This window comes from Perca flavescens, chromosome 15 (genome assembly GCF_004354835.1).
Source record: "Perca flavescens isolate YP-PL-M2 chromosome 15, PFLA_1.0, whole genome shotgun sequence".
In the NCBI taxonomy this organism is placed as follows: Eukaryota; Metazoa; Chordata; class Actinopteri; order Perciformes; family Percidae; genus Perca; species Perca flavescens.
The window spans coordinates 4706793-4729538 of NC_041345.1; the positions used below are offsets into that span (position 1 = coordinate 4706793).

General features: G+C 37.6%; 1 protein-coding gene across 2 annotated transcripts in view; it reads left to right on the top strand.

Annotated features, from left to right (window-relative positions):
* The window catches only part of LOC114569037 (interferon-induced very large GTPase 1), a 37730-nt gene that overhangs the window by 4462 nt on the left and 10522 nt on the right, over positions 1–22746 (top strand). For both annotated transcript variants that reach the window (XM_028598816.1, XM_028598817.1), the window contains exons 4-19: positions 3183–3314; positions 4544–4578; positions 4926–5034; positions 5174–5305; positions 6531–6565; positions 6911–7019; positions 7158–7289; positions 8516–8550; positions 8892–9000; positions 9139–9270; positions 12701–12735; positions 13083–13191; positions 14029–14160; positions 15541–15575; positions 15921–16029; positions 16169–16300. In XM_028598816.1, coding sequence (XP_028454617.1) covers positions 3183–3314; positions 4544–4578; positions 4926–5034; positions 5174–5305; positions 6531–6565; positions 6911–7019; positions 7158–7289; positions 8516–8550; positions 8892–9000; positions 9139–9270; positions 12701–12735; positions 13083–13191; positions 14029–14160; positions 15541–15575; positions 15921–16029; positions 16169–16300 — 1512 coding nt within the window. The remainder of the gene's footprint in view (positions 1–3182; positions 3315–4543; positions 4579–4925; positions 5035–5173; positions 5306–6530; positions 6566–6910; positions 7020–7157; positions 7290–8515; positions 8551–8891; positions 9001–9138; positions 9271–12700; positions 12736–13082; positions 13192–14028; positions 14161–15540; positions 15576–15920; positions 16030–16168; positions 16301–22746) is intronic.

A 22746-nucleotide genomic window follows, 5' to 3' on the forward strand; every position in this document is an offset into this window, starting at 1 on the left:
AGTAAACATGTTAGTCAGGGGTCCAACCACCAGCTTGATCATCTTTTTATAAAATTCAGGCCCGAATCCATCCGGACCCGGGGCTTTCCCACTCTGTAGTGATTTAATGGTCTCTGTAACTTCTTGTGCTGTAATTGGTCTACATAAGTCATTTCTACAATCTTCAGTTAAGGTGGGGAGATGTAGTCCATCAAAAAATCTTTTTCTCTGCTCTGAGGGGTTTTGACATTCGGAGGAATATAGTTCTTGATAAAAGTCCTTCAAAATTTTGCAAATGGTTTTGGTTTCGAAATGCTCTGTGCCTTTACTATCCCTAAGCGATGGTATTACATGAGGCCCTGTTTGGCCCCTGGCTAGTCGAGCCAGGAGCCTCCCAGGTTTATTGCCAGATTCGAATAATCTATGCTTAGCAAAAAAGATGGCCGATTCTGCTTTTTGAGACAAAAGTTGGTATAGGACAGAGCGGGTTGCTTCTAATTTCTTAAGTATAGATAATGAGGCGGTGGTCTTGAGGTCCCTATCCAAAGCTATAATTTGTTGCTCAAGTTCTATTTGTTTTGCCAGTGTACTTTTTCTCTTTGCAGCCGTATAGGAAATTATGGCTCCCCTCAGGAAGGCCTTGCCAGTTTCCCATAGAGTAGACGCAGAGATCTCGGGTGAATCATTTGTTGAAATGAAAAGGTCCCATTGTGATTCCAAGTATGTTAAAAATGCGGGGTCACTTAGAAGGGAAGGATTTAAACGCCAGTGTCTAGATAGGGGGTTATAGTAAGGTGGCAAGAGCTCTATAGAGACCGATGAATGGTCTGAGAGGGCACAAGGATTAATGGAGCAGGCTGTAGTCTTGTCTAGGGTTAACCTCGAGACAAAAAAATAATCAATTCTCGAAAAAGAATGATGAGGACGAGAGAAAAATGTGAAGTCTTTATCTTGTGGGTTAATTACCCTCCATGCATCTAATAGAACCAAATCTGAGCAGAACCCCTTTGTAGCTTGGGCCATTTTGGTGGGGGGTAGGGTTTTAGGTGGGCTGTGGTCCATTTCTGGGGCCAAAACGCAGTTGAAATCCCCTCCAAGTATGACATATGGAGGGCAACTTGAGGAGATGTCAGCCAATAACTTAGAATAAAACGAGCTGTCAAATGTATTGGGGGCATAGACGCATCCTATAAGAACACGTTCTCCATACAGACACCCAACAACAGCAACATACCTTCCTTCAGTATCTTGTATGACTTTATCAAGTGTAAATGTAAGATTTTTATGGATAAGTATTGCTACTCCCCTACTCTTTGAGTTAAATGAAGAATAGTAAATTTGGCCAACCCAGTCCCGCTTTAGTTTCAAGTGTTCCCGATCAGTGAGGTGGGTCTCTTGTAATAGTGCCACTTGTACCTTATCCTTTTTGAGCATGGAGACAATTTTCCGCCGCTTCACCACATGATTGATACCCTTGACATTCAGTGTAATAATTTTTGTGTTACTCATGACGTGAACTACTTATTAGGTAGCAAGTGAAAGTGATCCGTTTAGGGTAGATAAAACATAATATATATATATATATATATATAAAAAAAAAGAAAAGAAAAGGGGGACAGTGCAATTCACACTTGTTGGGCAGATAAACTGTGCTGGGATAAACATTCCCATCTCCAACAGACGGGAGAACGTCAGAACTCTGAGAAAACCAAGTAAACAAAAGCAAAAACAAAAAGCTACCCAATGGGTAGTGTTGTAAGAGCACATGCTGCTGAAAGGAGTAATCGCTTCTGGAAAACAAAACAGTTTCCATATCTCACTCCCACCCCCACAACATAAAATTAACAAGCACATTATTATTCTGGTCAGCCAGATCAGCAAAAAAAGCTCCTGTAGCTATAATATTATCAGTAATAGCAAATCCCTCATATCTTAATAGAGGAAGAAACACAGTTGATCCAACTCGACTCTGAACCCATTTAAATTCTCCTGCAGACTGTTTTAGCTCGTTGTAATAATAGTTTTAGAATATACAGTCTTCTGCATATATATAATAAAACTTACTCAGTCCTTAGTGAACCAGCAGATGAGAGTCACAGACCGGAGTCATCTTCTAACTCTATTCCAGCGTATTGAGAAAGTTTTCTGCACCTCTCCGTGTTTCAAATGTGTGCACCGTACCATTGTGGTTCACGGTGAGTGTAGCCGGGAATCGCATGCTGAAACGGATACCTTTGTCAATAAGGGCTTGACATACGCCGTTGAAGGCGCGACGTCTCTCTCGAACCGCAGTAGACAGGTCCTGGTGAATAAAAATCTTCTTGCCTTCGTACTCCAGGTTCGGCTTCGCCCTCATCACTGCCATTATCCTAGGTTTGTCTCTGGAGTTGTGAAGCTTAATAATCACCGGACGAGGACGCGCTCCCCGTGGTCCCAAGCTGCGGTGTGCCCGGTCGATCTTGATACGGCTTTTGGTACCGGGGCTACCCTCTAAGCCGAGTATGGTCGGAAGCCAAGATTCAAAGAACTGTATAGGACGTTTCCCCTCTGTGCCCTCTTCCAGGTTGAGGATACGGATATTGTCCCGCCGGCTCCGGTTCTCCATATCCTCCATGCTATCTGCCATTATCTTAATTTTCTTCTCTGCTACGGCGACTCTTAGCTCCAACCCTGCCATTGTGTCTTTCACCTCCGAAACTCGCTGCTCCGCCGCGGTGATGCGTTTGGACTGGCTCTCTAAAGTTGAGGAGATTTTTTCTAGAGTCTCTGAGAATTTAGAGAGCTTTTCGTCCATGGCGTTAGTAAAACTTTGGGTTACCTCGCGGATCAGAGTCGTGGTGTCCACGACAGGCGGAGGCCCATCGTCTTGTAATGGAGAGTCGCTAGCTAAGCTAGCGTTAGCAGCTGAAACATTTGTCAACTTCCGTGACTGAATTTTCGTCTGTTTCGACATAGTTATTCACCAGCAAAGTTCACTTGTTTGTTGCCACTTATGTAGTTGGTATTTTAGGCTAAGAGGGGTGTGGTAAATTGCAGGAAATCTAGCTAATGTTGTGTGGGAGCGGGAGCTCAGCGAGAACACGTCCTCAGCCAGTCATGGTCACGTGCCCTCAGTAATATATTTTAATTCAAACAGTGTCAATAAAATAGGGAACTATCTAATTAAGCTAATGTGATATTTGCTGGCTTTGACCCATCAACAGGAGAGGCTGATGAAGTTAAAGATGTCAGCAATGAAAGCAGCAGTAAGATGACTGAGGGGTCGATGGAGGAGAGTGACGCAGTGAAGGACACAAGTCCAACCTCTCAGACTGTTTCTACAGCAACCAAAGAACGTGAGAATGACCTTATTGTCTTTTATTGTTGCATTGCATTTCTGCAAAATCTGCTAAACTAAAGTAAAACATAAACACACTCTCTCTAATTGATGAAGAGGAGATGCATCTTGCTGAACAATTAACTTTATCAATACTATTAGTATTCTATATTCTATTCTATATTGATGTATCAGTATTAACAATCTAATATTGTCATTTCTAATACTATATCAGTCACAAGGGCATTTTTCTGCAAGACAAGTAGGCTACTTTTATTAAAAATTATGTTGAATGAGTACCTTTTCTTGAAATGAAGCATTTTCTTTCATCACTTGAAAGTAATGTAAAACAAAACAAAGAGAGTACAGAATAATCAAATACAGGCTATCCAAACACTACTGTCCATCTGGTCACACCATCAAATATTTGCCTTTACAATACACACTGACATCTTCTTGCATGTTACAGCCCTCACCTACATGTCTCTGCCATTATAATGTAACTGTCCTCACTTTGTCTGTTTATTTGTGTCCACCTCTCAGTCTGACCAAGTATATCACATACAGTATATTTGTACATAGTCCCTTCTGTGTGAGCAGGCTATTGTCCCTCTATGATGTCTGCTTGGTCCATGTAACTGTGGTAGCTAAAGCTCAGTATCTCCCCCAGCTGTGTACAGTTTTTGATGGCTGAGAAGTTGCATCTCCAAACCAAATTTGACAACAAGTTTCACCAAGATTTGAAGATGAACATTTTACATACAAGGATTTACAAAATAAGGAACTGTTAAACATGTCTTGAGAGTTATACAGATCATTAGAAAACCCCTTTAGTCCACATTGATCCCAGAGGCTAACACAGAGCATCACTGGATCATTAAGGATACAATTGTACTTAAACATTTGACTTTTGTTCGAGAGCAACAAGAAATTAATTAACTGTTGTGTGAAAAACACCTATAGCTTTGAGTGCACTCAGTGTTTTAAGAAATCACGATTTGTATTCAATGTTTGTGCAAATGCAACTGAGAAGAACTATAAAACTTTAATGTTTCATTCTGGCCTAAATGTTATATTGTGGTGATATTGTGTCCTTTCCAACCTTGGTAAAATTGCCTCCAGAATTTCTTTTTTAATCCAACACTGAAATGTATTAAATATAATGAACAATAGCATGGTTAGCTAATCCAATGTTGTTTTATTTTTTATTTTGATGTTGTGCAATCTGTGTTTCTCATGTAACTGCAGTAGAGGAGTTGGAGGAGAATTCAGCTGAAATCAAGGTAAAGATGAGATTGTTTCACCTTCATTAGTGATCATCATTATAAAGCAGCATCTGTTTTCTAAAACTAACTCTATTTTCTGAGGTTAGTCAGATCAGATTTGAAGTCTCCCACCTGAATAAACACTTCTTCACAGACAAAGATTTGAACTGTGCATATCATTGGAACTTGTTTTTATGTTTTGTAGTCTTTTACTGAATTGGTGCATCACTGTGTGATATTGATTTGAGTGTTGTACATTCATCTTGTTGCTGTTTTCTTGTCTCACTTACTAATGAAGACATTCTTAATCTCAGATGCTCTAACCAGGTGAACTAAAGGTTAAATGAAATGATCTGTTCTCTTAGTGTGATCCAGTGAATGAACCTGGTGAAGGTGAACACTCAGAGAAGAATGATGACAACACAGGAGGAGAGTCTGAAATCACATCTGTATCATCTGCAAACAATGAGAAAGGTAATATTTTAATCAAAGATGTCATTCTACAGTAACATCGATTTTAACAGTAATATATTTTAATTCAAACAGTGTCAATAAAATAGGGAACTATCTAATTAAGCTAATGTGATATTTGCTGGCTTTGACCCTTCAACAGGAGAGGCTGATGAAGTTAAAGATGTCAGCAATGAAAGCAGCAGTAAGATGACTGAGGGGTCGATGGAGGAGAGTGACGCAGTGAAGGACACAAGTCCAACCTCTCAGACTGTTTCTACAGCAACCAAAGAACGTGAGAATGACCTTATTGTCTTTTATTGTTGCATTGCATTTCTGCAAAATCTGCAAAACTAAAGTAAAACATAAACACCCTATCTCTAATTGATGAAGAGGAGATGCATCTTGCTGAACAATTAACTTTATCAATACTATTAGTATTCTATATTCTATTCTATATTGATGTATCAGTATTAACAATCTAATAGTGTCATTTCTAATACTATATCAGTCACAAGGGCATTTTTCTGCAGGACAAGTAGGCTACTTTTATTAAAAATTATGTTGAATGAGAACTTTTTCTTGAAATGAAGCATTTTCTTTCATCACTTGAAAGTAATGTAAAACAAAACAAAGAGAGTACAGAATAATCAAATACCGACTATCCAAACACTACTGTCCATCTGGTCACACCATCAAATATTTGCCTTTACAATACACACTGACATCTTCTTGCATGTTACAGCCCTCACCTACATGTCTCTGCCATTATAATGTAACTGTCCTCACTTTGTCTGTTTATTTGTGTCCACCTCTCAGTCTGACCAAGTATATCACGTACAGTATATTTGTACATAGTCCCTTCTGTGTGAGCAGGCTATTGTCCCTCTATGATGTCTGCCTGGTCCATGTAACTGTGGTAGCTAAAGCTCAGTATCTCCCCCAGCTGTGTACAGTTTCTGATGGCTGAGAAGTTGCCTCTCCAAACCAAATTTGACAACAAGTTTCACCAAGATTTGAAGATGAACATTTTACATATAAGGATTTACAAAATAAGGAACTGTTAAACAGGTCTTGAGAGTTATACAGATCATTAGAAAACCCCTTTAGTCCACATTGATCCCAGAGGCTAACGCAGAGCATCACTGGATCATTTGAGGATACAATTGTACTTAAATATTTGACTTTTGTTTGAGAGCAACAAGAAATGCATTAACTGTTGTGTGAAAAACACCTATTGCTTTGAGTACACAGTGTTTTAAGAAATCACGATTTGTCTTTAATGTTTCTGCAAAAGCAACTGAGAAGAACTATAAAACTCAATGTTTCATTCTGGCCTAAATGTTATATTGTGGTGATATTGTGTCCCTTCCAACCCTGGTAAAACTGGCCCCAGAAATTGTTTTTAATCCAACACTGAAATGTATTAAATATAATGAACATAGGATGGTTAGCTAATCCAATGGTTTTTTTTTTTTCTGATGTTGTGCAATCTCTGTGTTTCTCATGTAACTCTGCAGTAGAGGAGTTGGAGGAGAATTCAGCTGAAATCAAGGTAAAGATGAGATTGTTTCACCTTCATTAGTGATCATCATTATAGAGCAGCATCTGTTTTCTAAAACTAACTATTTTCTGAGGTTAGTCAGATCAGATTTGAAGTCTCACACCTGAATAAACACTTCTTCACAAACAAAGATTTAAACTGTGCATATAATTTCACCGCGTTTCTATGTTTTGTAGTCTTTTTCTGAATTGGTGCATCGCTGTGTGATATTGATTTGAGTGTTGTACATTTATCTTGTTGCTGTTTTCTTGTCTCACTTACTAATGAAGACATTCTTAATCTCAGATGCTCTAACCAGGTGAACTAAAGGTTAAATGAAATGATCTGTTCTCTTAGTGTGATCCAGTGAATGAACCTGGTGAAGGTGAACACTCAGAGAAGAATGATGACAACACAGGAGGAGAGTCTGAAATCACATCTGTATCATCTGCAAACAATGAGAAAGGTAATATTTTTATGAAAAATGTCATTCACAGTAACATCGATTTTAACAGTTATTTATTTTAATGCCAACAGTGTCAATAAAATAGGGAACTATTTAATTAAGCTAATGTGATATTTGCTGGCTTTGACCCTTCAACAGGAGAGGCTGATGAAGTTAAAGATGTCAGCAATGAAAGCAGCAGTAAGATGACTGAGGGGTCGATGGAGGAGAGTGACGCAGTGAAGGACACAAGTCCAACCTCTCAGACTGTTTCTACAGCAACCAAAGAACGTGAGAATGACCTTATTGTCTTTTATTGTTGCATTGCATTTCTACAAAATCTGCAAAACTAAAGTAAATAAATAAACACACTATCTCTAATTGATGAAGAGGAGATGCATCTTGCTGAACAATTAACTTTTTCAATACTATTAGTATTCTATATTCTATTCTATGTTGATGTATCAGTATTAACAATCTAATAGTGTCATTTATAATACTATACCAGTCACAGGGGGCATTTTTCTACAGGACAAGTAGGCTACTTTTTTTTAAAATGATGTTGAATGAGAATCTTTTCTTGAAATGAAGCATTTTCTTTCATCTCTTGAAAGTAATGTAAAACAAAACAAAGAGAGTACAGAATAATCAAATACCGACTATCCAAACACTACTGTCCATCTGGTCACACCATCAAATATTTGCCTTTACAATACACACTGACATCTTCTTGCATGTTACAGCCCTCACCTACATGTCTCTGCCATTATAATGTAACTGTCCTCACTTTGTCTGTTTATTTGTGTCCACCTCTCAGTCTGACCAAGTATATCACGTACAGTATATTTGTACATAGTCCCTTCTGTGTGAGCAGGCTATTGTCCCTCTATGATGTCTGCCTGGTCCATGTAACTGTGGTAGCTAAAGCTCAGTATCTCCCCCAGCTGTGTACAGTTTCTGATGGCTGAGAAGTTGCCTCTCCAAACCAAATTTGACAAGTTGCACCAAGATTTGAAGATGAACATTTTACATATAAGGATTTACAAAATAAGGAACTGTTAAACACGTCTTGAGAGTTATACAGATCATTAGAAAACCCCTTTAGTCCACATTGATCCCAGAGGCTAACGCAGAGCATCACTGGATCATTTGAGGATACGATTGTACTTAAATATTTGACTTTTGTTTGAGAGCAACAAGAAATACATTAACTGTTGTGTGAAAAACACCTATAGCTTTGAGTGCACACAGTGTTTTAAGAAATCACGATTTTTATTTAATGTTTCTGCAAAAGCAACTGAGAAGAACTATAAAACTTCAATGTTTCATTCTGGCCTAAATGTTATATTGTGGTGATATTGTGTCCCTTCCAACCCTGGTAAAACTGGCCCCAGAAATTGTTTTTAATCCAACACTGAAATGTATTAAATATAATGAACATAGGATGGTTAGCTAATCCAATGGGGTTTTTTTTTCTGATGTTGTGCAATCTCTGTTTTTCTCATGTAACTCTGCAGTAGAGGAGTTGGAGGAGAATTCAGCTGAAATCAAGGTAAAGATGAGATTGTTTCACCTTCATTAGTGATCATCATTATAGAGCAGCATCTGTTTTCTAAAACTATTTTCTGAGGTTAGTCAGATCAGATTTGAAGTCTCACACCTGAATAAACACTTCTTCACAAACAAAGATTTAAACTGTGCATATAATTTCACCGCGTTTCTATGTTTTGTAGTCTTTTTCTGAATTGGTGCATCGCTGTGTGATATTGATTTGAGTGTTGTACATTTATCTTGTTGCTGTTTTCTTGGCTCACTTACTAATCAAGACATTCTTAATCTCAGATGCTCTAACCAGGTGAACTAAAGGTTAAATGAAATGATCTGTTCTCTTAGAGTGATCCAGTGAATGAACCTGGTGAAGGTGAACACTCAGAGAAGAATAATGACAACACAGGAGGAGAGTCTGGAATCACATCTGTATCATCTGCAAACAATGAGAAAGGTAATATTTTTATGAAAAATGTCATTCACAGTAACATTGATTTTAACAGTTATTTATTTTAATGCCAACAGTGTCAATAAAATAGGGAACTATTTAATTAAGCTAATGTGATATTTGCTGGCTTTGACCCTTCAACAGGAGAGGCGGATGAAGTTAAAGATGTCAGCAATGAAAGCAGCAGTAAGATGACTGAGGGGTCGATGGAGGAGAGTGACGCAGTGAAGGACACAAGTCCAACCTCTCAGACTGTTTCTACAGCAACCAAAGAACGTGAGAATGACCTTATTGTCTTTTATTGTTGCATTGCATTTCTACAAAATCTGCAAAACTAAAGTAAATTAATAAACACACTATCTCTAATTGATGAAGAGGAGATGCATCTTGCTGAACAATTAACTTTTTCAATACTATTAGTATTCTATATTCTATTCTATATTGATGTATCAGTATTAACAATCTAATAGTGTCATTTATAATACTATACCAGTCACAGGGGGCATTTTTCTACAGGACAAGTAGGCTACTTTTTTTTAAAATGATGTTGAATGAGAATCTTTTCTTGAAATGAAGCATTTTCTTTCATCACTTGAAAGTAATGTAAAACTAAACAAAGAGAGTACAGAATAATCAAATACCGACTATCCAAACACTACTGTCCATCTGGTCACACCATCAAATATTTGCCTTTACAATACACACTGACATCTTCTTGCATGTTACAGCCCTCACCTACATGTCTCTGCCATTATAATGTATCTGTTCTCACTTTGTCTGTTTATTTGTGTCCACTGTTGGGTATAAACCCCCAACACTTGTAACACAACCTGCACACAAGAAAGACACAGAGAATTGAGTAGTTTTACTTGCAAGGAGAGTGCTCGGAGACTGTTCAGTTACAATCCTCCCAACTCACTCTGAAAAAGTCTCCGCTCTTCTTGCTTTTTATTTCATTAGGAACGCCCTAGGTACATAAGGTTTCAACTGCTAAAGGGGAAGGGTGCACACATAAATCCAGTTGAAACCAGTTTGAACATTCCCATATTTTGGGTATGACTGCTTGCTACTATACGCTATCTCTTGTTCTTGCTTGCTATCTAAGCTTGACAGCAGAGTTGTCTTTCTCAGCCTTATGTAGCCAATTCCTATTCGCCGGGCATAACTGCAACTGTCTGCATCCTCTCACCTTGAGCCACAGTTCCTGTAACAAACTCACACAAACACATATTATAAAGGCAACAACAGAATAGTATCTTCATTTGGTATGTACTATTATAACAGTAATAGAATATAGTAAACGAGTGGAATAACTTATGTACAATTTCTCCAACATTTCCCTCCTGTTTATTCACTTTGTGTACTATATTCATTTTCGTTTGTAGACCTCTTCTACTCAGATTTTCAGTCCCAAAGTCATTACATAGCTCAAAGTGTTACACTCAAAGGGTGTGTTCATAATCTCCTGTGTCAGGAAATAGGTCTTTCACCTTTCTCTCGCTGTCCTGCTATTTTTAATCATACCTTTGTTTGACTAATTCCTGCATCTGTCATTTTATTCTCGTTTTGTTTGCAGCTGGTTGCAATTTTTTGCTGGAGGTCTTTTATATTACTGGTGGATAATTTACCATTAAATTTGTACTTTTTTATCCAATAACATAAGGGCTCTATTGCTTTGGGATCATCTTTTTCCACTACTTTCCAGTCTTTACATGGAAAATTTTCTAAAAACTTTTGTTTTTCTTTACTTTGTCCCTTACCCATTTTTGACCTAAATTTGGATTCCAGTGGTTTTTTAACACCTAGAGTGTTCTAAACACTGGGTCTTTCAACAAGACAGTGATGAATTACCTTTTTGTGGTAAAACTCGCTTCAACCTTTTCAGGTGGAGTTTTCTTACCTACAAGTATCCACAGAAAGTTCACTGTTTAATCCTTGTTGTTTTGGTATGAAATACGAAAACCTAATGGTTTTAGTATTTCCAATCACACTCTCAAACACTCACGATTTCAACACAGAGGACTCCGTCATCCTTCGTAGAATTTAACTAGTTTAACAACTAGAGGAGTCTACCCTCCACGGAATTTAACTGTTTGAAACGTTTTCAACACAGAGGACTCCGTCGTCCTTCGTAGAATTTAACTAGTTTAACAACTAGAGGAGTCTACCCTCCACGGAATTTAACTGTTTGAAAACTGTTTTACCTGATAGAGTCTAGAATTGTCAGGGTTTATCTATTTTACTTCGTGGCCACTCATTCCTTTTTAAATGAATCTATACTCACAATTCTCTGAGTCCTTTGGATTTCCCTTCAACCGTCGGATCCCAGCCCGCAAGGGAGGGACCAGTCCCGAAAAGGGTCTTATGCTGTGGCCACAGACTTGCCTGGATCTCACTCACTCGCTGGGATCGTCAGGTATCTTGGGATCTGGCTCGTAGGACCATTTAAATGTTGGGTATAAACCCCCAACACTTGTAACACAACCTGCACACAAGAAAGACACAGAGAATTGAGTAGTTTTACTTGCAAGGAGAGTGCTCGGAGACTGTTCAGTTACAATCCTCCCAACTCACTCTGAAAAAGTCTCCGCTCTTCTTGCTTTTTATTTCATTAGGAACGCCCTAGGTACATAAGGTTTCAACTGCTAAAGGGGAAGGGTGCACACATAAATCCAGTTGAAACCAGTTTGAACATTCCCATATTTTGGGTATGACTGCTTGCTACTATACGCTATCTCTTGTTCTTGCTTGCTATCTAAGCTTGACAGCAGAGTTGTCTTTCTCAGCCTTATGTAGCCAATTCCTCTTCGCCGGGCATAACTGCAACTGTCTGCATCCTCTCACCTTGAGCCACAGTTCCTGTAACAAACTCACACAAACACATATTATAAAGGCAACAACAGAATAGTATCTTCATTTGGTATGTACTATTATAACAGTAATAGAATATAGTAAACGAGTGGAATAACTTATGTACAATTTCTCCAACACCACCTCTCAGTCTGACCAAGTATATCACTTACAGTATATTTGTACATAGTCCCTTCTGTGTGAGCAGGCTATTGTCCCTCTATGATGTCTGCCTGGTCCATGTAACTGTGGTAGCTAAAGCTCAGTATCTCCCCCAGCTGTGTACAGTTTTTGATGGCTGAGAAGTTGCCTCTCCAAACCAAATTTGACAACAAGTTTCACCAAGATTTGAAGATGAACATTTTACATATAAGGATTTACAAAATAAGGAACTGTTAAACATGTCTTGAGAGTTATACAGATCATTAGAAAACCCCTTTAGTCCACATTGATCCCAGAGGCTAACACAGAGCATCACTGGATCATTAAGGATACAATTGTACTTAAACATTTGACTTTTGTTCGAGAGCAACAAGAAATTAATTAACTGTTGTGTGAAAAACACCTATTGCTTTGAGTGCACTCAGTGTTTTAAGAAATCACGATTTGTATTCAATGTTTGTGCAAATGCAACTGAGAAGAACTATAAAACTTTAATGTTTCATTCTGGCCTAAATGTTATATTGTGGTGATATTGTGTCCTTTCCAACCTTGGTAAAATTGCCTCCAGAATTTCTTTTTTAATCCAACACTGAAATGTATTAAATATAATGAACAATAGCATGGTTAGCTAATCCAATGTTGTTTTATTTTTTATTTTGATGTTGTGCAATCTGTGTTTCTCATGTAACTGCAGTAGAGGAGTTGGAGGAGAATTCAGCTGAAATCAAGGTAAAGATGAGATTGTTTCACCTTCATTAGTGATCATCATTATAGAGCAGCATCTGTTTTCTAAAACTAACTCTATTTTATGAGGTTAGTCAGATCAGATTTGAAGTCTCCCACCTGAATAAACACTTCTTCACAGACAAAGATTTGAACTGTGCATATAATGTGACCTTGTTTTTATGTTTTGTAGTCTTTTACTGAATTGGTGCATCACTGTGTGATATTGATTTGAGTGTTGTACATTTATCTTGTTGCTGTTTTCTTGTCTCACTTACTAATGAAGACATTCTTAATCTCAGATGCTCTAACCAGGTGAACTAAAGGTTAAATGAAATGATCTGTTCTCTTAGTGTGATCCAGTGAATGAACCTGGTGAAGGTGAACACTCAGAGAAGAATGATGACAACACAGGAGGAGAGTCTGGAATCACATCTGTATCATCTGCAAACAATGAGAAAGGTAATAGTTTAATGAAAAATGTCATTGTAAAGTAACATTGATTTTAACAGTAATATAGTTTAATTCCAAAAGTGTCAATAAAATAGGGAACTAACTAATTAAGCTAATGTGATATTTGCTGGCTTTGACCTGTCAACAGGAGAGACTGACCAAGTTAAAGATGTCAGCAATGAAAGCAGCAGTAAGATGACTGAGGGGTCGATGGAGGAGAGTGACGCAGTGAAGGACACTAGTCCAACCTCTCAGACTGTTTCTGAAATCACATCTGTATCATCTAAAATTTCCCATGGGAAGAATGAAGTATCTATCCATCTATCTATCTATCTATCATCTGCAAACAATGAGAAAGGTAATATTTAAATGAAAAATGTCATTGTACAGTAAAATGGATTTTAACAGTAATATATTTTAATTCCAAAAGTGTCAATAAAATAGGGAACTAACTAATTAAGCTAATGTGATATTTGCTGGCTTTGACCCTTCAACAGGAGAGGTGGATGAAGTTAAAGATGTCAGCAATGAAAGCAGCAGTAAGATGACTGAGGGGTCGATGGAGGAGAGTGACGCAGTGAAGGACACAAGTCCAACCTCTCAGACTGTTTCTGAAATCACATCTGTATCATCTAAAATTTCCCATGGGAAGAATGAAGTATCTATCCATCTATCTATCTATCTATCATCTGCAAACAATGAGAAAGGTAATATTTAAATGAAAAATGTCATTGTACTGTAAAATGGATTTTAACAGTAATATATTTTAATTCAAACAGTGTCAATAAAATAGGGAACTATTTAATTAAGCTAATGTGATATTTGCTGGCTTTGACCCTTCAACAGGAGAGGCGGATGAAGTTAAAGATGTCAGCAATGAAAGCAGCAGTAAGATGACTGAGGGGTCGATGGAGGAGAGTGACGCAGTGAAGGACACAAGTCCAACCTCTCAGACTGTTTCTACAGCAACCAAAGAACGTGAGAATGACCTTATTGTCTTTTATTGTTGCATTGCATTTCTGCAAAATCTGCAAAACTAAAGTAAATAAATAAACACACTATCTCTAATTGATGAAGAGGAGATGGATCTTGCTGAACAATTAACTGTTTCAATGCACAAATCATTTTTGCAAATAAATCTCAACTGAATATGCTAAACCTAGAATAGTTAACTGACCAAATGATGTATTTTATGCTTTATTTGTTGATCCTTTAGAGGAGGTTAACCTTTAGGCTGGAAACCACTGGATTCTAACTGTGTATAAAGTAATGAAAACTAGCTCCACCTCAACCAGCTTCAACAAGAAAATGCCTCTTCTATATTGATATATCAGTATTAACAATCTAATAGTGTCATTTATAATGTTATATCAGACAATAGGCTACTTTTATTAAAAATGATTTTTAATGAAAACTTTTTCTTGAAATGAAGCATTTTCTTTCATCACTTGAAAGTAATGTAAAAGAAAACAAAGAGAGTACAGAATAATCAAATACCGACTATTCAAACACTACTGTCCATCTGGTCACACCATCAAATATTTGCCTTTACAATACACACTGACATCTTCTTGCATGTTACAGCCTTCACCTACATGTCTCTGCCATTATAATGTATCTGTCCTCATTTTGTCTCTTTATTTGTGTCCACCTCTCAGTCTGACCAAGTATATCACGTACAGTATATTTGTACATAGTCCCTTCTGTGTGAGCAGGCTATTGTCCCTCTATGATGTCTGCCTGGTCCATGTAACTGTGGTAGCTAAAGCTCAGTATCTCCCCCAGCTGTGTACAGTTTTTGATGGCTGAGAAGTTGCCTCTCCAAACCAAATTTGACAACAAGTTTCACCAAGATTTGAAGATGAACATTTTACATATAAGGATTTACAAAATAAGGAACTGTTAAACACGTCTTGAGAGTTATACAGATCATTAGAAAACCCCTTTAGTCCACATTGAGCCCAGAGGCTAACGCAGAGCATCACTGGATCATTTGAGGATACAATTGTACTTAAATATTTTGACTTTTGTTTGAGAGCAACAAGAAATGCATTAACTGTTGTGTGAAAAACACCTATTGCTTTGAGTACACAGTGTTTTAAGAAATCACGATTTGTCTTTAATGTTTCTGCAAAAGCAACTGAGAAGAACTATAAAACTCAATGTTTCATTCTGGCCTAAATGTTATATTGTGGTGATATTGTGTCCCTTCCAACCCTGGTAAAACTGGCCCCAGAAATTGTTTTTAATCCAACACTGAAATGTATTAAATATAATGAACATAGGATGGTTAGCTAATCCAATGGTTTTTTTTTTCTGATGTTGTGCAATCTCTGTGTTTCTCATGTAACTCTGCAGTAGAGGAGTTGGAGGAGAATTCAGCTGAAATCAAGGTAAAGATGAGATTGTTTCACCTTCATTAGTGATCATCATTATAGAGCAGCATCTGTTTTCTAAAACTAACTATTTTCTGAGGTTAGTCAGATCAGATTTGAAGTCTCACACCTGAATAAACACTTCTTCACAAACAAAGATTTGAACTGTGCATATAATTTGACCGTGTTTTTATGTTTTGTAGTCTTTTACTGAATTGGTGCCTCACTGTGTGATATTGATTTGAGTGTTGTACATTTATCTTGTTGCTGTTTTCTTGTCTCACTTACTAATGAAGACATTCTTAATCTCAGATGCTCTAACCAGGTGAACTAAAGGTTAAATGAAATGATCTGTTCTCTTAGTGTGATCCAGTGAATGAACCTGGTGAAGGTGAACACTCAGAGAAGAATGATGACAACACAGGAGGAGAGTCTGAAATCACATCTGTATCATCTGCAAACAATGAGAAAGGTAATATTTTGATGAAAAATGTCATTCTACAGTAACATCGATTTTAACAGTAATATATTTTAATTCCAACAGTGTCAATTAAACAGGGACCTAAGTAATTAATTTAATCTGATATTTGCTGGCTTTGACCCTTCAACAGGAGAGGCTGATGAAGTTAAAGATGTCAGCAATGAAAGCAGCAGTAAGATGACTGAGGGGTCGATGGAGGAGAGTGACGCAGTGAAGGACACAAGTCCAACCTCTCAGACTGTTTCTACAGCAACCAAAGAACGTGAGAATGACCTTATTGTTTTTTATTGTTGCATTGCATTTCTGCAAAATCTGCAAAACTAAAGTAAAACATAACCACACTATCTCTAATTGATGAAGAGGAGATGCATCTTGCTGAACAATTAACTTTTTCAATACACAAATCATTATTGGAAATTAATTTCAACTGAATATGCTAAACCTGGAATAGTTAACTGACCAAATGATATATTTTATGCTTTATTTGTTGATCCTTTAGAGGAGGTTAACCTTTAGGTTGGAAACCACTGGATTCTAACTGTGTATAAAGTAATGAAAACTAGCTCCAGCTCAACCAGCTTCAACAAGAAAATGCCTCTTCTATATTGATGTATCAGTATTAACAATCTAATAGTGTCATTTCTAATACTATACCAGTCACAGGGGTATTTTTCTGCAGGACAAGTAGGCTACTTTTATTAAAAATTATGTTGAATGAGACCCTTTTTTTGAAATGAAGCATTTTCTTTCATCACTTGAAAGTAATGTAAAACAAAACAAAGAGAGTACAGAATAATCAAATACCGACTATCCAAACACTACTGTCCATCTGGTCACACCATCAAATATTTGCCTTTACAATACACACTGACATCTTCTTGCATGTTACAGCCCTCACCTACATATCTCTGCCATTATAATGAATCTGACCTCACTTTGTCTGTTTATTTGTGTCCACCTCTCAGTCTGACCAAGTATATCACGTACAGTATATTTGTACATAGTCCCTTCTGTGTGAGCAGGCTATTGTCCCTCTATGATGTCTGCCTGGTCCATGTAACTGTGGTAGCTAAAGCTCAGTATCTCCCCCAGCTGTGTACAGTTTTTGATGGCTGAGAAGTTGCCTCTCCAAACCAAATTTGACAAAAAGTTGCACCAAGATTTGAAGATGAACATTTTACATATAAGAATTTACAAAATAAGGAACTGTTAAACACGTATTGAGAGTTATACAGATCATTAGAAAAACCATTTAGTCCACATTGATCCCAGAGGCTAACACAGAGCATCACTGGATCATTAAGGATACAATTGTACTTAAATATTTGACTTTTGTTAGAAAACAACAAGAAATACATTAGTCGTACACCTATTGCTTTGAGTGCACACAGTGTTTTCAATTGAATTTTATTTATATTTAGTTAGTTAGTTAGTTAGTTAGTTAGTTATGTTTTATTTCTGTGTCATGCCAAACATTTTGGCCCATCCCACATGGGATTACAAGACACCACAAATTGATGTATTTAACAAACATCTTCCAGTCACATATACAAATCATTCGGAGAAATACATGAATACAAATATATACATATACAGACACAAACACATATATATACACGTACACACATACCACACACAAACAACAAATTCTCATCTACAATTCATCTCGATAAAGAGCTTTTTTCCTCTTCTCCCAAGCTTTATCTAGATAATTGGCTAATTTATATGTTTCATATGTGAACAGCCATCTCAGTCTTTGAGCATCATCCATATTCACCAAATCAATCTCCGCCTTTATACTACAAAACAAAAAATCACGCTGTTCACAATAAAAAGGACAATAGAAAACAAAATGGAACTCATTTTCTATATCATTCAAACAACACATAGGACAGATCCGTTTTTCCTCTTCTACATTAACATATCGTCCTGTTTCAATAGTCAAAGGCAAAACACCAGATCTCACTTGAGCACATAAAGATCTTTGCCTTTTTGACAAATTATATTCAACATAATTCTCAGTGCCATATTCTGGTTTTATCATTACAAAAATACACAGTTTTGGATTTGCCCATATGTCGTCGGCCCACTGCTTTTTGTCTTTAGAAAACACAGATTCTTTAAACAAGCCAATATTCAGCTTTTCATTATCAACCCTCCACACTTTTAAATCTCGTTTAAAAACACATTTTTATTCCTTGGCTTTTGATTCACCGTGAGAGCTGCTGTGGTCTTCGTTGTCGCTGTCACTGTTAGTGTTATTTTATTTATCTTGTTGCTCTTTTTTGTTTTATATGTTGATTTCTGTGAAGCACTTTGGTAACCTTGTTGTTTGTTTAAATTGTGCTATATAAATAAAGTGGATTGGATTGTATCAAGAAACAACTCCCCAAAGCCATAATTACAAAACAATTTGCATATATCGTTGGACCAAAGACCAAGAATATGTTTATCCCAGAGAAATATTTTCCTTGTCAACCTATTTACGTCCATGTCTAATAGACAATTCCATAACTGAGCCATCCATATCTTCCAGCGAGCCTCACATGATTCCCATCCCATGTCTCCCACTATCGCCAATGTAGGGGTATATTTGTGCACACCCAGAAAATATCTTATGGCACTATTTTGCACTAATTCACAATTAGATAGATTCCTAAGTCCTCTAACACCCACAATATAATCAAGTATGGGACACACACAGGCTTGAAACAATTTAGAATACGTTTGAAAACTTATGTCTTTCAGATTCTTGCTTTTACCAATAATTCCTCCCAAAGCTCTACGTGCTGAATCAGCAAGAACCTTAACACCGTTTCTGAAATTCATATGTTCATCAATATAAAAACCTAGATATTTATAGGAGTCTACAATGTTCAGCTTGTGTGACCCAATTTTAAACTCATAACTGCTGCGAGTAGTTAAAGGTTTTCTAAAGTGAATTATTTCCGTTTTCTTTCTATTGATAAACAATCTCCATTTATTACACCAATCATCAATATAGGAGAGCATCCGCTGCAGATTATCTTCAGATGGAGACAGTAGTACTATATCATCCGCGTACAAAAGAATACTTGTCATTTCATTTCCACATCTTATCCCACAATTCAATGCTTTAATTTCCTTTGCCAAAGCATTTATATAAATTGCAAATAATGTGGGAGACAAAGCATCGCCCTGTTTTACCCCTGATGATGTTGGAAACCAGTTTGTATGGAGTTCATTCAATCTTACACATGCTATGGGCTTGTGATAAACAGACTTCAGTGCCATATAAAATTTTTCATTTACCCCATACTCTATAAGCTTATATGCCAACAGATCCCTATTGATCATATCAAAAGCTTTGTGAAAATCGATAAAGCACGAATATTTTGGCTTATTTTCACTTATTCTATTAGTTATAATTGTAGACAATACAAAAATGTGATCCAGGCATGATCTTGATTTACGGAACCCATTTTGTTCTTCCACAAGGAGGTCTTCTTTCTCTAAATACAACATGAGCCTCTCATTAAGTATTGTAGAATACAGCTTATAAACTGTGCTCATTAGACTAATCCCTCTATAATTTAAAGGCACCCTTGGATTTTCATTTTGGTATCGGGTTAATAAGTGATTTAAGCCACATCAATGGTATTTTACCGGATTCAAAACATCATCTAAATAAATCACACAAAATATCAAATAGTTTGGGTGATTTCAGTATTTCATTTGGGAAATTGTCAACCCCTGTTGCTTTTCCCAATTTAGCTTTATTAATATTATTAATTTTTATCATAGTATCAATTATAGTATCAAATCATAACAAAGTTATCTCGAGACACTTTACAGATAAGGTAGGTCTAAACCACACTATAAATTCCAAAACCCCAACAATTACAGTAATTCCCTCAAGAGCAAGCATTAGCAGTGGCTGTTGCAACAGTGGCAAGAAAAAACTCCCTTTTAGGAAGAAACCTCGGCAGACCCAGACTCTTGGTAGGTGGTGTCTGACGGGGCCGGTTGGGGGTGTGATGAACAGTGGCAAATAATAGTCACATTAAGGTAGTCGTGGAAGTTCATGTCATAGCAGTTCACATCGTGTCATACTGAGTAGTGCAGTCTCCAATACTCTCAAACTACTCTGTGCGTATGAACATCACAGCAGGGCATTGCGGATGTAACGTGGCGCTGCAGAACATGGGTGGATGCGGCGGACGCAGCAGGACGCAGCCGGAATTGCAGGGAATCGAAGAAAAAACATAAGAACTCCGGGGAGTAAACTTCCCAGAGCTAGGTTAGTAACAAGCATTTCTGGGACAGGATGCATACAAAAGGAAACAAGTGTAAACAGAGATGAGAGAGCAGCTCAGTGTGTCATAGGAAGGAAGGAACTTCCCCGGCAGTCTAGAATTATAATAGCATAGCTAAGAGAGGCAGGTTAGCTTAGAGAGAGGTGCCGGATCGGGCTTGAACTCTCCACTGCCGGATCGGGCTGTACTGGCCTGCCTCCCTCTACTCTCGCTATATTATTGATTATATGATAAATAAATCTAATGACTACGAAGAGAAGCAGGTGGGCCGGGTTAGACAGACAATGCAACTCCTCACTCCTTAACTATAAGTTTTATCAAAGAGGAGGGTTTTCAGTTTACTCTTAAATGTGGTGACGGTGTCTGCCCCTCGAACCCAAATTGGGAGCTGGTTCCATAGGAGAGGAGCCTGATAACTGAAGGCTCTGGCCAGCCAGTCTACTTTTAGAGACTCTAGGAACCACAAGTAGCTCTGAGTTCTGGGAGCGTAGTGCTCTAGTGGGACAATAAGGTACTATGAGCTCTTCTAGGTATGATGGTGCTTGACCATTTAGAGCTTTGTAGGTCAGGAGGAGGATTTTAAATTCGATCCTAGATTTCACTGGAAGCCAATGCAGAGAAGCTAATACAGGAGAAATATGATCTCTTTACTTAGTTCTCGTCAGAACACGTGCTGCAGCGTTCTGGATCAGCTGGAGACTCTTAAGGGACTTATTTGAGCAACCTGATAGTAAGGAATTACAGTAGTCTAGCCTGGAAGTAACGAATGCATGGACTAGTTTTTCAGCATCGTTTTGAGATAGGATGTTCCTAATTTTGGCAATGTTACGAAGATGGAAAAAGGCTGTTCTTGAGGTATGTTTTAAGATGGCGTTGAAGGATATATCCTGATCAAAAATGACTCTTAGATTTCTGACAGCGGTGGTGGGAGCCAGGGCAATACCATCCAGAGTAGCTATTTCTTTAGATAATGAAGTTCGGAGGTGCTTGGGTCCCATCACAATAACTTCAATAACTGTAGGCCATCCATGATTTTATATCTTTAATGCACGCTTGAAGTTTAGCTAACTGACCACTTTTGTCTGGCTTAATTGACAGATATAATTGTGTGTCATCTGCGTAACAGTGACAGTTAATTGAGTGCTTCCTAATAATATTTCCTAGAGGAAGCATATTTAAGAAGAATAGAATTGGTCCAAGCACTGAGCCTTGAGGAACGCCATGGCTAACTTTAGTGTACTTGGAGGGTTTATCGTTAATGTTAACAAATTGGGATCGCTTAGAGAAATAGGACTTAAACCATCTTAGTGCGATTCCTTTAATGCCAACTAGGTGTTCAAGTCTCTGTAACAGGATGGTATGGTCAATAGTGTTGAATGCAGCACTAAGGTCTTATAAAACAAGTATGGAGACAAGTCCTTTGTCAGCAGCAGTTAGAAGGTCGTTAAAATTGATCGTGTCTAGTATTGTGGTGTTGACCACAGGTAGTGCTTCTTTAAGTAGCCTCGTTGGAATGGGGTCCAAGAGACAGGTAGATGGCTTGGCTGAAGAGGCCTTTAACATTAATTGTTGAAGGTCTATAGGATAAAAGCAGCTTAAATATGTATCAGGTCTTATCGTTCTCTCCAGTCCTCCTGCACCCAGAGGTGAGCTGTTAGAAGTTGAGGGCAAAAGGTGATGTATTTTATCTCTCATTGTTATAATTTTATCATTAAAGAAGGTCATGAAGTTGTCACTACTCAGAGCTACAGGAATAGATGGCTCAGTAGAGCTGTGGCTATCTGTCAGCCTGGCTACAGTGCTGAAAAGAAACCTTGGGTTGTTCTTACTTTCTTCTATTAGTGTTGAGTAATAGTCTGATCTGACAATTCTGAGGGCCTTCCTATAATTTTTCAGACTATCTTGCCAATCTACACGAGAGTCTTCCAGTTTGGTGGAATGCCATTTACTTTCAAGTTTTCGTGAGATTTGTTTCAATTTGTGAGTTTGGGAGTTATACCAAGGTGCTAATTTCCTTTGCTTGATCGTCTTCTTTTTGAGAGGAGCGACCGAGTCCAAAGTTGTCCGTAGGCAGGCCGTAGCACCGTCTACGAAATTATCAAGTTGGGAGGGCCTAAAGTTAACATAATGGTCCTCTGTTATGTTAAGGCACGACAATGAGTTAAATGCTGTTGGAATATCTTTCTTAAATTTAGCTATAGCACTGTCAGATAGGCAACTAGTGTAGAGACTTTTATTTAATTTCTTATGGTCTGGTAATAGGAATTGGAAAGTTATTAAAAAATTATCTGATAATAAAGGATTCTGCGGAAATACTATTAAATCTTCTTTTGATTCCATATTCTAGCACAAGGTTGAGGGTGTGGTTAAAACAGTGTGTGGCCTCATGCACACTCTGACTGAAACCAATTGA